Here is a 15850-nt window from a genome sequence, read left to right on the forward strand (position 1 = left end):
AAATGATCAACCAAATTGAAGCTGCTGAAAATTTAATGCCAGCATTGGATTTCACGAGGGCTGGACTTACAAAAGTGAGATATGGCTTGAACCAGGTTGATAGGACAGTTCTGAAACAAAAACAGAAAATGCTGGAAAAACTCAGCAGGTCCGACAGCATCTGTGGAGAGAGAAACAGAGTTGACGTTTCGAGTCCATAGGACCCTTCTTCAGATGGGACAGTTCTAATAGGTGGGGACAATACCAATGCACAGAATAAAACTGGAATGCCTTTAAAGCCACTCTTACCCAAAAGGAAGCCTTGTGAAATGGCAAAACAAAGCTAAGTTGGGGCCATATTCAAGGTGTTACAACCAGGTGAGAAGGGTTGAACTGGCTCCCCTCTATTCAACCTCCTCGGCTGGTCACAACAAAGGTTTAAGTTTCTTTTTCATGAGGATATACCTTTTCCAAATCAGAATGTATTTAACTATTTAAACTGCAATTAGGATCCAATCAGACAAGGTTCTTTTGAGTCAAAAAAGACCAAGGGCAGAATTTTCTGCCTGTCGGGCGGGCAGGCCTGACCCAATCGCGGGCAGGTGTGGAGCCAATCGCCGCCAGCGTTCGGGCCCCGCCTCCATTTTACGTGGGCGGGCCAATTAAGGCCCACCCAGCGTGATGTCTGCCAGGAAGCGCTATGCGCTCCCTGTGCGGGCGGGGGGAGGAATCCCTAAAATCGAGAGTGCGCTCTTTCATGCATGCGCACGAAAGAGCGCATATCTCCCTGAGGCTAAGTGCAGCCTCAGGGAGATCGCTTCCACTTTTAAAACTATTAAAAATAGAGAAAAGAAAAATCCCTTACATGTCCCCTCATGTGACAATGTCACATGAGCTGGGACATGTTCATAATTTACAGAACAACTTTATTACAATTTTTAAAACCCTACATGAAACCTCATCCCGCCGATGGATGAGGTTTCATGTTTTTTCTAGTTGCCACCGGGACTCCTGGCCGACCCAGGTTGGACGGGTCAGGTCCTTTAATTGGTTAAATGATCCTTTCAATGGCCTCAAGTGGCCATTGACAGGTCGGCGAGCCTGCAGTTGATTTTGCTGCGCCCCCGCCTTACTGAAAATTTAAATAGGGTGGGGTGATGTTGGGGGTTCCACCCCCTGCTCGCCGACGGCAAAATTCTGCCCCAAGTTTATTAACCACTAAACCTGAGGGGAAAAATAATAAAAACGCAATGTCACACACAGTTATCAGAAATAAGGGAAGTTAGAGTCCAATGAAAAAATGTTGTAAGAATATATGGTCAAATGTCCTTTGATTGTCCTTGTGGCATAGATTTTTAACGTTGCAGCCAATTTCGATTAGCATAAACTCACCTGTAGTCTGACGGCCCTGAATGTGCCCAATTCCAAATCTTTTAACGAGCTAGTAGGCCTCGTGAAGACACATTTTCAGCCTAAGCCATCGATGATTATGCAAAGATTCAAGTTCAACTCTAGAGTAAGGGCCCCGGGTGAGTCAATTGCAACGTATATCACGAAGTTAAAACAGTTGACTGAGCACTGTGACTTTGGAGATACTCTTAATTACATGTTGTGAGATTGTTTGGTTTGCAGCGTACACGATAATGCCATTCAGCGCCGTTTACTTGCAAAAGTTAATATTGACTTGAAGCGCACCCTGGAAATAGCGCTAGCAATAGAGAGTGCTAAGAGGGACTTGCAGACTTTGCAGAGTCTGCAACATGGCGCCGTTCTGCAGTTGGGGCGGGAACCTACGATTGGGCGTGGCGCGAAAATCAAGGAGACAACCGCGAAGAGGGAAACAATTTGTACTGCTCGAAAAACAAAAAGAAATACTGGAAGCATCTCACTAGCGATTCAGAAATTAATTTGTTACCAATATGGGGGTAACCATGTACTGGAAACCTGCAGATTTAAAGAGGCAGAATGTCACTACTGTCACAAAAAAGGGCATGTTATAAATCAATACAGGGCAAGATCAAGACAGCCATTCAGACAGCAGGCCAAGATGATTGGAGTGCACAAAATAACTGAACCAGAAGCTGCTGATACTGATATATATTCCCTATACAATGCCAAGGCAGTGAAAACTGAACCAATGACCATTATCCTTCAAGTAAATGGGAAGCCTCTAGTCATGGAGGTTGACACAGGAGCATCGACCACAGTGGTAGGAGAACCTTAAGTACCTAAGCAAAGGTACCCAGCCATTGTGTTTGGAGCAAACCACTGCTCAGCTGAAGACGTACACTGGAGAGACAATACAGGTGAAAGGCATCACCTCTATACCTGTATCCTACAGGCATCAGACAACCCAGCTGCCAGTAATTGTTGTAACAGGTGAAGGACCTAACCTTCTGGGCTGTGATTGGTTAAAAGAAATTGAGCTCAACTGCTCAGAATTTTTTTAAGTTAGAACAGGAGGAATTCCTGAGCTGTTAAAAAAGCATGACAGTGCATTCTGTGATGAATTGGGAAAGATAAAAGGCCTACAAGCAAAAGTATACATATATTTGGAGACAACACCCCCATTCTTATGCCCTTAAGGAGAAGGTGGCTGCCGAATTGCATCACTTGGAGAAGTTAGGAATAATCCAGCCAGTCCAATTTTCAGAATGAGCAGCGCACATAGTCTCTGTGATAAAACCAGATTAAACTATTCACATTTGCGGAGACTACAAATTAACTGTGAACAAGGCTGCTAAATTAGACAAATATCCAATCCCGAGGATTGAAGAACTGTACGGTAAGCTTGCTGGAGGTAAGTCCTACACCAAACTGGACAAGAGCCATGCATACCAACAGCTAGATCTGGACAGCACGTCTAGAGGGTATGTCATGCACAGGGGCTTGTACCAGTATACCCTTTTGTTTATCATCTGCCTGTGTAATTTCCCAAAGAACCGTGCAAAGCCTACTACAAATACTTCCCCGAGTTATGGTGTACCTGGATGACGTCCTGATCACAGGATCAGTGGAAGCTGAACATTTGGCCAACCTAGACGAGGTTTGAAGAAGATTTGAGGAGGCTGGTGTATGATTGAAAAAAGAGAAGTGTACTTTCCAAGTGACTGAAGTCATTTATTTGGGTCATCAAGCATTGCATCCAGTGGAGGCAATCAAGGAGACACCCTCTCCTCCCAGTATCACTGAACTCAAATCTTTTTTGGGCATGGTAAATTATTACAGTCGCTTCTTGCCAAATTTGTCTACAGTGTTAGCCCCTTTACATTTATCATTGAAGAAGAACCATAGATGGTTATGGAAGGTGCAACAAGAAGAAGCCTTCATAAAAGTCAAGAAGCTATTACGCTCATCATGTCTGTTACTACATTATGACCCATCAAAAGAATTGATATTAACCTGTGATCCATCTCCATACGGTGTGGGAACGGTGTTGTCACACAGGATGGAAGATGGTTCCGAAAGGCAAATAGGCTATGTCTCCAGAACCCTCTCTGCAGCCATGAAGGGTTACTTACATCTTGAAAAATATACTTATCCGTAATATTTGGAGTAAAGAAATTCCATCAATATTTGCATGGTTGACATTTCACCATAGTGTCAGATCACAAACCACTTATTGATTTATTTAGTGAAGATAAAGCAATCCCACCAATAGCCCCTGCCAGAATTCAAAGATGGGCTTTGATTTTGTCAACATATGAGTACATTTTATGCACCATCCAGTTGTCCATATAGGTAATGCAGATGCCCTCAGTCATCTTCCTTTGCCAGATAGCATTAAATATGCTCCAGTGCCACAAGAAGTTGTACTTGTGTTGAATTTCCTGGACTCCTCACCAGTCTGTACAATGCAGATAAAGAGTTGGACAAACCAGGATCCAATTTCATCAAGAGCCCGAGAACAGGTATTGCAAGGATAGTCAAATGCACAAGTCTCTGAAGAATTAAAACCATTCTATGCTCATAAGACTGAATTAAGTTGTCAAGGTGGACCTGTCATGGGGAGCAAGAGTCATCATCCCTTCACAAGGAAGAGAACCACTCTTGACAGAGCTTCACAGTGCTCATCCAGGCATTTCGAAAATGAAGATGCTCGTACAAAATTATATCTTGTGGCCAGGTGTAGGCAGTGATATAGAAAAAATGGTTAAACAATGTCTCTAATGTCAGCAACAGCAGAAGTTGCCCGTTTCAGCTCCACTGCATCTGTGGAAGTGGCCTGGATGACCCCGGTTAGACTGCATATAGGTGATGTAGGTCCATTTTTAGACACCATGTTTTTAGTGATCATCAATGCACATTCTAAATGGATGGATGTATATGAAGTTAAATCACCAACATAGTGTGCAACTATTGAAAAGCTGCGCCAATGTTTTAGTATACATGGCCTACCGGAAGTCATTGTTTCAAATAATGAAACTGCCTTCATTAGCATGGAATTCCAGAGATTCATGAACTTAAATGGGATTGAACATATCAAAACAGACCCATATCATCCCTCATGCAATGGGTTAGCAGAAAGAGCAGTGCAAACCTTCGAGACAGGAATGAAGAAATTATCCGAAGGAACGTTAGAAACACGAATTTCATGATTTCTTCTCAATTATTGCACAACTCCTCAATGCATCTATGGGTTCAACACCACCTGAATTACTAATGAAATGTTGCCTGCGAACGAGGTTGAGCCTGGTGTTTCCTAACTTAGAAGGAAAGGTACAGAAGAACCAGAGTAGTCAGAAAGTGAATCATGATATTCACAGTAAAGAACGAATATTTACTGTGGGAGAGACAGTTTTCCTGCGAAATTTTGGAAATGGAGCTAGATGGGTTCCTGGTATAATTGTCTCTGACCTTTGTCATACCAAGTGGAAGTGGAAAACCGGACTGTTCGAAAACATGTGGATCATCTAAGAAGTAGAGAGACACTCCAACGACCAGTTACTCCACTTGAGATTGAAGTTGAATCTTTGATCCCTGAGGTGCCAGATCGACATAGGATAGACATACCCAATGTCTCTGTTGAAGTAAATAATTCTGAACTGCCATTGTCCAAGGATGTCCCTGATGCTGCAGTTCCTGATCAAGTCAATCTAGTAGAAGAATCATAAGTCATAGAGCTATGTCGCTCTAACCGAATTAGAAAACCACCTCAGAGACTTAATCTATAATCACATGAACTGTATATATTTGTATATGTTATGGATTAAGATATTCTTTTAAATAAGAGATGTAAAACAAAATTAAAGGGGGAATGTAGTGATTGTAAGTAAAACCTTTCATACTGTTTTGGGGATCATGTACAGATTTTTTTTCTTTTTTTATTCATTCTAGGGATGTGGGCTTTGCTGGCTGGGCCAGCATTTATTGCCCATCCCTAGTTGCTTTGAGAAGGTGGTGGTGAGCTGCCTTCTTGAACCCCTGCAGTCCATGTGGTGTAGGTACATCCACAGTGCTGTTAGGATGAGTCAGCTGTAATATTAGAGGCGGAGTTTTCTAGTTGTGGGCCTTGTTCAAGCATGTAGCTTCATCAGGAGCTCTTTGAATAAAGTTTACTGTTTCTAACTTTAGAAGAAACCTGTCCAGTACACCAAGTTTATTATAGAACCAATGTTCATCTCGAAAATTTTGATTGATCAGCGTCTGCAGCCGTTTGAGGGAAAGAGTTCCAGATTTCCACTACCCTTTTGTGTGAAAAATGCTCTAACTTGACTAGCTCTATTTTTTAACATTATGCTCCCTTGTTCTGCACCCAGCACCTTCGATCGGGAGAAATAAGAGGGACTGTGTCTGAAACGTCACATGATTTGGAGTCATTTAAGGTCAAACTAGTGAAATTAAGTTATGCTCTTTTGTAAAGGGGAGATAAGTTAGAATTGAATGGGGGGAAGTGTGAGGTTGTTAACTTTGGATCTGAGAAAAACAAACCAGAATATTTACTTACTGATTGGAGGGCAGGAGCTGTGGAGGGCCAAAGGGATTTAGGTGTCCGTCTAGACAAATCATTAAAAACTAGTGCACAGGTTATTAAAAAAAAAAGGAATTCAGGAAGGCCAATGGAATGTTGAACTTTATCCCTAGTGGAATTCCAAAGTAAGAAAATATTGTTAAAGGCTGCATTTAGTGTTGGGCGCCGCACCTCAGGAAAACTCTATTAGCCTTGGAGGGGATACAGCGTAGATTTACCAAAATGATACCCAGAGTTTAAAAGGCTAAATGATGTGGAAAGGTTGAATAAACTTGGTTTGTGTTCTTTTGAATTCAGCAAGCTGAGCAGAGGGCCAAATCAAGATCTTTAAAATGATAATGGGATTCAACAATATAGATGGAGAGAAACTTGCATTGTGATTAAATTTTTATCACCCTCTTATTTCTCCCGATCGAAGGTGCTGGATACAGAACAAGGGAGCATAATGTTAAAAAATAGAGCTAGTCAAGTTAGAGCATTTTTCACACCACAGGCTAGTGGAAATTTGGAACTCGTTCCCTCAAACAGCCACAGACGCAGATCAATCGAAATTTTCAAATAAATTAGGCCGTAACTTAAAACACTCACCTTCACCCTGGCTTGCCAAAGACCTTTAAACCTGGCTGAACCTTTAAATTTACCTGGTTTACGGCAATTATTGCTGTAAAAAAGGGGGCGCGACTTACTTACCTGCAACTGAGCTGCCCTCGACAATAGGCCCCAGGAGCGACCTGCACTACCACAGGTCTCGCCCAGCCTGAGTCGGAAGGTCAGGCGAGACAGGATCTCCTGGATTTCCAGGTAAGGACTTTCAATCGGTGTGGCAATCCGACTCAATTGGCACTCCATCAGAAGTTACGGCCTAATTTACATTTTTAAGTTAAAATTAAACCTAATTGGAACTGACTACTGGTGGATGCATTGTTTCAAACAGTGACTAGGGATTTATATAACAGTCCTTTGCCATAAACTAATCCTTGGTTCTTGTCTCCTTAGTTCTGCTATATGTTTATGGTAGTACTGCAAGGTACTGTGTTCAGAATGTCCAGCTGAGACTCTTCCCTATGCCATAGAACACAGGATCGGACCTGCTGATAGGATTCAGAATACAAATAAATATTCCAGGCACAGTGATTTTCATCCGCTTCTCTCTTCTTTGAAGGTGCTGTCACATGAGGCCAATATTGTTGCTACCTAACAGATGAGGGATTGAAGGTGGGACCTGCTTGCGTTTCAGTATAAACCTGGCTGGTGAACTAAACCACTCAATTAAAGGGAGATCTCACCTAACAGAATTTTTATAAATCAATCCAGGGAATCTTATGGAATTTTGCCAGATAAATAAACCATTCATATGAATTTTAAGGACCTCTTTGCTGGCACAGAATGAAATCTCAAAGCTGGAACAGGTTCTCCTAATTCAATGGGGGCAACATAATGATTTCTCCATAATTTTAATTGTTCATTCAAGGTCACCATTGATACCATGCTGGATAATGTAACACTTCAGTACGAGGCACTCCCCATGTCTGCATCGGTGTCGGGGATGACATAGGTGCAGGGTAAAGCTCCTGTTCTGCACTAAAAGTGCACCTCAGCCCCAACTCAGAGCAGCATCAGATCTTTTTTCTAAAGAATTTACAACCTAAGCAGGTCATCGGCCCAAATGACCTATGCCGATGTTTAGGCTCCACATGGGTTATCGCTCACATGACTTCATCTAATCCTATCAATATACCCTTCTATGTTTTTCTCTATCAGATATGTATCTAGCTTCCCCTTAACTGCCTCTCTGCTAAATTCCTCAACTACTCCATGTGGTAGCAAGTTCTAAATTCCAAATACTGTCTGGGCAAATAGTGAGGGACATTTTTCCATTTCCCCAGTAGCCATCCCATGTCCTCTTGGAGTGCAATTGCTAATTTAAGTTGACATTATCCCAAAACACATTTTTCCCAAGAGACTCTTCCAGCCTGCAGATAGAAGGGACCCTGATCACATCAGCCATGACGATGATCTCTCATCATCCTCCCTTGCTGTTTCTTGCCGTTGGCAGCATGGACAAACGCCACTTCACCTGGCCGCGGAGAATGATCATTCTGAAGTTGTGAAGCTCTTCCTCAAACAGAAGCCAGAACTGGTGACTTCGGCAAACGTGGAAGGGTCCACCTGTGCACACATCGCTGCATCAAAGGGAAGTGTCGCTGTAATAAAAGAGCTGCTAAAATTCAATAAAGCTGGAGTCACTACAGCTCGGAACAAGGTGAGGCCTGAGATCTCCAAACTCCGGGGAGAATAAACATACTGTAAACCACTGAATGTACGAGATAGAAAACACCTGATCAGTATATTACATATTTAAAGACTTGTAAAACACTTTTGATTTTACATGGTTCACTAATGCTACATTCTTGTGTTACATAAAGTGTGTTCTTGAATCTTTGGAACATGTGTGCTAGGGATATTTGCCAACACTCAGAATTTCATTGTTGAAATATTTTTTTTTTATAATCATTTTTAGTATGTGTGATTTGCTGCCTTCTGTCTCTGTGAATCACACACATTAAACTTTTCAACACAGCCAGTAAAGGGCTAACAAACTCACGAGTGTTGGCTATAGTGAGAGCCTGAAGTATTTTAGCTGTGCCTCAAATTTTATAGACTGCGATATGCACCTCAGTCATAGTTCAGATTTAATGAACTTGTGTAGAATTCGCTGTGCCAATATTTATGTATTCCCTGGGACAGCTCTTTTTAACTTCCAGCTCACACACAATGATGCGGAACCTTATGTTACAATGAGAATTCAAGAGATGTCAATTGTGCTTTATTGTAATTACTATAATCCCCATAGAGAAGAAACAAATACCCAAACGAACTCAATGGAAGGAACAGGTGGACTAGATTTCACTTCCTAAAACTTCTACTGTAACAGACAAACACAAAATCAACAAACAATTAAGCATGCATTAACAGACAAAAGGTATTTCAATAGGAACAATGAATTTCAATTTAAATAGCTGATACAACAAAGATAACTCTCACAAATTTCTCAGCATCACTCCTGGGACATATGCGGCAACACGTGGAGTCTCAAAGGTCTTTAAACTCTGCCTCCTGTACGCAGGGTCTCTCACTTTTCCCACTCACTGGATTTGGCACCTGATTCACTTTCACCAGCTTCCAACTTCCCCAGACACGTTTGTCATCCACAAACCCTTTTTCCCTCAGATCACAAACAGGCTTAGCTTTCCAGAGTTTCTTCTCAACCAACTAATCAACAACACACCAGTTTACGGTCTGGCCAGCTCCGGTAAAAACATCCAGCTCTTTAACATGTCTAAGCTATTCACACAACTTTTAGGTTTCAATCTCTTTTAGCCAGCTCACGCATCACTTCACCAAGAGCTCCTATCTGTTCTCTTTTCTGCCATTCAGAAGGCTGACCTTTTCCCTAGGAGAGTTCTGCTTACTTCTTATGAGCACCAGAGGCAGGATTTTTCGTATGGCCTGGTATGACACTTCAAAAGTACTTTACCAGCTGTAAAGCACTTTGGCATATCAAATGGCACAAAGAATGCAAAGCTGAGAAGTGTGAAGAGCTAGACAGATCATGTACAGGGCAGTTACGTGATATAGGAAGCACTTTAAGCCCAAAGCGTAAATCAGAATAATGAAAGCATTACCAGGATGATATGGGCAGCAAAGTTATGAACACTGCTTGTACACCCTCCTGAGTATTGTGTGCAGCTTTTGTCATTGTGCTACTGTGGTAACATTTCATAATTCCCATAGGATGAACTAAAGGGAAATAAACTGATAAAGTTGTTAGAGAACTGAGCTAGAAGAACAGGCTGTAAAACTTGAGAATGTTTATACTGAGAAAACAAGGTTTGGGTGATACAGTTTTTGAGAGAGCCAAATGCTCTGTTAGCTGGGAGCGCCCACTCACACTCAGAACGGGAAATATGAACGACTTGGATTTGCCTATCGCACGTACAACATGCTGAAAGTATCAAGCCTCTGGAAAGCAACAGGCTGCGAACACATAAACATAAAATATACGAACATGCTCCATCTGGCCAGTCTCAATGGACTGAAGTGTCATATCAGTGATTTAATGTCAATAGCAAAAGAACCAATGGCAACGTGACAAAAAGCTTTTTTACACAGCGAGTGTTTAGGATCTGGAATGCAATACCCAAGAGTAGGCTGGATGCAGATTCAAATGTGGCTTTTGAAAGGGAATAGGATAATTATTTGAAGAGAAAAAAATTTCAGGGGAAAAGGTAGTGGGACCAGCTGAGTTGTTCTTGCACAGACATAATGGGCCGAATGTCCTTCTTCTTTGCTGTAACCATTCTATGGTTCTATGTTGCGGGTCAGTTGGTAGCATTCTTCCTTCTGATTCAGAAACTATGGGTTCAATTCCCAATCCAAAGACTTAAAAACAAAATTTTAGGCTGACATTCCAGTACAGGACTGAGGGAGCCCTGCACTGCCAGAGGTGCCGTTTTTTGGCTACAGTGTTAAATCAAGGCCTTACCTGCCCCCACAGATAGATGTAAAGATCCTATACCACTATTTCGAAGAAGAGCAGAGGAATTATCCCTGATGTCCTAGCCTTTATTTATCCCTCAATTAACGTAACTAAAACAGTTTATCTAGTCATTATCATATTTCTGTTTGTGGGAGCTTGCTGTGCACAAACTAGTTGCCCACATTACAACAGGGACCAAAAGTACTTCATTGGTTGTAAAGTGCTTTGAAACATCCTGACATCATGAAAGGTGCTATATAAATGCAAGTCGTTCTTTTTCTTTAAGTTAAGTACATGTGAAGGAGGGAAATATAGCGTCAACCTGGATCCTGCCATTCTAGATGCATGAGTGAAGAGAACCCGAGGCAAAAATTGAATATATTTTCAGAAGCCATTATACATTTTGAGTGCATGAGCTTGTAGAGGACTGGTCTTTATACACCTATGTTCCTTGGCTTGACTATGTTCAGATTGGGAGCAATGAAGGCCAAGTGGTTGAAACAGCAACTCCAATTTTGACCCACAGAGGGGGCTGAATTTTGCCGTCGGTGAGCAGGGGGCGGGGCCCGCTCGCCAACGGCAAAATGACGTGGGATGACATCAGGGGGAACCTCCGAAGTCATCCCGCCCCATTTAAATCTTCAGGAAGTGGGGGGGCACAGCAAAATCAGCTGTGGGTCCGCCAACCTGTCAATGGCCAATTGAGGCCAAATGATAGGATAATTAAAACAATGAAAGAACCTGCACGATGAAACCTCATCCACCGGCGGGATGAGGTTTCATGTAGGGTTTAAAAAACTTTAATAAATTTTTGAGTGAAATTTCTTAACATGTCCCATCTCGTGTGACATTGTCACTTGAGGGGGACATGTTAAGGATTTTTTTATTTTTATATTTTTTATGTTTGTACAAGTGTAAGCGATCTCCCTGAGGCAGCACTTTGCCTCAGGGAGATGTGCGCTCTTTCGTGCGCATGCGCGAAAGAGCACACTCTCGCTTTTGGGGAATGCCCCCCGCCCGCACAGGAAACGTATAGCGCTTCCCGCCGGATGTCACGCTGGGCGGGCCTTAATTGGCCCGCCCACTTAAAATGGCGGCGGGGCCCGCTTCTCCGGCGGGGATCGGCTCCCCGCCTACCAGAGATTGGGTTGGGCCCGCACGCCCACCAGGCAGAAAATCCTGCCCAGGGAATCAGATTACCAAACACAGAGTGTGCAGCAAGCCCTCATGATGTCTGAAAATTTTTACCCATGCCTACCCCTACACCCACATCCTCCATTCAGAAGCTTTCTGCCTGTTGGAAACTTAACCTCTGCTGCAACAATGAGGCCTGTGGTATTTTAACACATTTAAAGCCTGTCAGTGGAAATTCCACCTGTTCCAGCAGGATGTTTGGCAGAAACCGTGGAAATCCGTGTCGCCCAGAGGTTGCTGGTAAGCACAGAGCTAGCCTGCCAGAGTGATGGTGGGAGTGTGGGGGGCGTCTCTCGCGATCATTAGCAGGGAGGGGATCGGGCCTACGCTTTTCTTGTGGGGTGCCAGGAACACTCCTGCTCCTCCTGGCCCCACGAGGAAACTTCCTTGGCAAATCTTAATTTCTTACGACCATAATCTGCTCACCCACTAGATTTGCCAGGAGAGACATTAGTGTAATGTCTGTAATTCAGGCTAATGTCCTGGGAACATAGGCTCAAATCCCACCATTACGGCTGGTGGAATTTCAAGTCAATAATAAAATCTGGAATTGAAAACTAGTCTCAGTAGAAATGACCATGATAACTATATAACTGATTTTTGTAAATACCCATCTAGTTCACTAATGTCCTTTAATTTTAATGAAGATCTGGCCTACATGTGACTCCAGACCCACAGCAATGTAGTTTTCTCTTAACTGTCCTCTGAAATGGCCCAGCAAGCCACTTAGTTCAAACCAGTTAGGGATGGACTAGAAATACTGGCCTTGCCAGTGACACTCACATCCTATGAATGAATAGAGGAAACTCACTGCCACGTCCCCCTTAGGCCAACAAGTTAAAATTGCAGTCAGGTCCTAATGACATAAAACCTCCTTTCAATCACCTCCCCTAAAGTTGTTGTTGTTTATCTTTACTCACCCCCACATTCTACTTAACAACATAAATATCGCCCTTCATCCCGACTCTCTGTCAAGCTTGGTCTGAGTTGAAAGTACTCGATTCTGAAAGAAATATTTTGTTCCCAACATAAACATTCCTCATCTCACAAGCATCAAAAGAAATGGCTTCATTTACAAAAAACGATGTTCTCAGTGGTACGGGAAAAGAGCTGTTGGAACCTTTTACGGACAGCAGCCTTGCAAGTTTTTGAAAATTGCATCTTTCCTTTTCCAGACTAAAGACTCCACTCCACTCCATCTAGCTGCTGCTGGTGGTCATGCAGAGGTCGTAAAGGTGCTGTTGGAGGCTGGGGCATCTGCCATTGATGAGAACGCGGTGCGTATTAACCCCATCGAGGTCTCTAAAATTATGACAGGATTTGATAGGGTAGATGTAGAGAAAATGTTTCCACATATGGGGGCTTTAAAATTGGGGGTGGGAGGATGTCATAAACATAAGATGGTCATTAATAAACCCAATAAGGAATTCAGGAGAAACTTCCCTACTAAGAGAGTAGTTAGTGTGTGGAACTTGCTACCACGTGAAGTAGTTGAGGCAAAAAGCATGAATGCGTTTCAGAGAAAACTGGTTAAACATGAAGGAAAAAGGAAAATAAGAACGTTTGCTGTTCAGGTTGGATAGATGAGGCAGGAACAGTCTCGTGTGGGACATGAACACCAACATAGACAAGCTGATCTGAATAGCCTGTTTCTCTGCAATTTCTACATAATTCTACTTAATATGCTCCTACTGAGCTACGCCTGGAAGCCCACAGTTATTTTGTTCCTTTCTTTATGTGTTGCCCTGATCAGAATGTAATTTGCCTTTTTAATGCCCATAATCAGTATGTTCCATATGGAAAGAGGTGTGTCTTTCTTTACTCTTGGAGTGTCTATTCCAATTAAATAATCCAGCAGCAGGATTTTGTGAGTTTAAAATAAATAAGTTTATTTAATCTCACACATTTACCCCAAATTAACACAATGTCACACCCTCAGTCTCAAACATGCATGCGCACATACACACACATACACACAGAGATTGGATACAGATAAAGATAGTGTACCTTTACAGATTACAGTTAATTCAGCCTCTGATTTATGATTACCAGTCTCCCACTTGGAAGGCCTGTGGTTTCCTAAGTGGATTTGATGATTTAAAGTTGAAGTGAGGGTCTTGTAAAGCAAAGGTTTCATAGCAGGTTGAAAGCTTTCTTGTAGTCGAATATCTAGGAGGTTGGTTCTCAGATGAAGTTTGAAACTGGTACAGGTTAAGCACTTTGACTGCTTAATGACTTGCAGCTAGTTTCAGAGCCTAGTTCCCTTACTGGCTGACGACTGATGGTTTGTAAAAGGCAAAGATGGCACAGCCTTTCTCTGCAGATGATGTCTTGTCAGTGTTCTAGTGCAGTCTGCCAAAGTCTCTTCTAGGTCTTGGAATAATAATGGATCTCAGTATCAGAAGCCAGTTTCAGTCACATGACAATGGTCATTGTCCACCCAGAATGACTGAAAGCTAAAAAGCCATTGATATACAATACGAGTTAGATGATGGTCTTTCACACTCTACTTGTGGATAACTGTTCTCCTCAGTTTTCCTTTGTTGAATTGCAAACCCGGAGACATAGCCCAGAATTTTCATGTGAATGGAGATTTCAAAGGCTTGCCAGCTCCCCTGTGGGGGAACCCGCTGCGTAGGGGAGGTGCTGAAAAATTCTGGCCATAGAGCCTAGGAGTCTATTAACTCTGTTTTGAGTAAGCTTCAAACAATGGCAGGTGTGAATTCCACAGATAACCTTTGTCTTCATTTGTTCATTTCACGGGGGAGGCCCCCGCCCATGGTTATTCAATTTGGAACTTTCCAGAAGCTTAACAGCCTGTGTTGAATAAGCAAAGATCACCTGACCCCCTTGGAAGCCACCTTAGCAGTTTATCAGTGTCATACAAACATACAAATTAGGAGCAGTAGTCGGCCATTTAGTCACTCGAGCCTGCTCCGCCGTTCAATAAGATCACGGCTGACCTGATTGTAGCCTCAACTCTACATTTCTGCCTACTCACTATAACCTTTGACTCCCTTGTTAGTCAAGAGTTTATCTAACTCTGCCTTAAAAATATTCAATGATCCTGCCTCCAACGCTCTCTGGGGAAGGAAGTTCCAAACACTCATGACCTCTGAGAGAAAATAAATTCTCCTCATCCCTATCTTAGGTGAGTGACCCCTTATTTTTAAGCTGTGTTCCCTAGTTCTAGTCACAGAGGGAAACATCCTTTCAACATCCACCCTGTCAAATCCCCTCAATAAAGGACAGTTCCAGAAACTTCCATATAACCTCAGTCCATATGTAAAGTTATGAATATGACATGCCTTTACTGGGCATGACAGTGCTGCCCATTCCTTGCATAGGGTAAGCAAGTTCTGCAACATTCTAGCCATGTGCAGGTGTTGGCAGAAACAAGTTGGAGACCCCACGTGCAATGTCATCCTGAAAGACAGCACCATGAGTGTGCCCGATCCTGATATGTCATTTGTACGGCTGGCTGCTTGCACATGGTGCACTTTTCTGTGCCAATGCAGACATAATGGTGTCACTAAAATCATGTCTGCAATCCAGGTTCCATTCTTTTCAAACTGGCAAAAAGAGAGCTCTCAATGATAGCAGTGTGACCTTTCACAGAAGCACAAACTGCCTTTCAGCCTCCATCAACGGTGCCTCTACTGCATTTGTCCCTGAAACTAGAATCCATGTGAACTTTTTATTAATGTAATTACATATAAGGCTATGAATGAAGGAGCACTTCACAGGAATAGTCATTTGGTCGTGCAGAACTTGTCTCTTTTTTCAGCAATACTCATCGCAAAGCTTTTTGTCTTGCACTCATTAGGACATTTCGCAAGAATACCAATATTAGGGGAAAACAACAATTTATACTGTATGTGAAGATCATGATGATTGGTTGGCAAGTGGAATCTGATTGGCAGAGGCGCTGTCATGGAGAATGCACCAGTGATTGTTACTGACAGTTAACTGCCAAGCATTGTTTGAAATTTAAATCAGGCAGCTTGACTCTGATTGGTCAAGGCCTTGCCCTGATGAATGAGTCAGTGAATGGCTGTCACTTATTTTGTTTAGCTGAAACAGGTGCAGTGTGTGTACATGTTCTCTCTGTCTGCAAACAAGGCCCTGTGTATGAACATATGTAGCTGTCAAGCCAAAAAGATGTT

The 15850-nt window shown here is 42.6% G+C and overlaps 1 protein-coding gene across 1 annotated transcript in view; it reads left to right on the forward strand.

Annotated features, from left to right (window-relative positions):
* trpn1 (transient receptor potential cation channel, subfamily N, member 1) overlaps positions 1-15850 on the forward strand; it is a 331698-nt gene that overhangs the window by 243331 nt on the left and 72517 nt on the right. Inside the window, exons 19-20 of the mRNA XM_078540988.1 lie at positions 8007-8213; positions 12860-12961. Of these exons, the coding sequence (XP_078397114.1) occupies positions 8007-8213; positions 12860-12961 (309 nt within the window). The remainder of the gene's footprint in view (positions 1-8006; positions 8214-12859; positions 12962-15850) is intronic.

The sequence above is a fragment of the Cetorhinus maximus genome, chromosome 4 (assembly GCF_964194155.1).
Source record: "Cetorhinus maximus chromosome 4, sCetMax3.hap1.1, whole genome shotgun sequence".
Taxonomy (NCBI): Eukaryota; Metazoa; Chordata; class Chondrichthyes; order Lamniformes; family Cetorhinidae; genus Cetorhinus; species Cetorhinus maximus.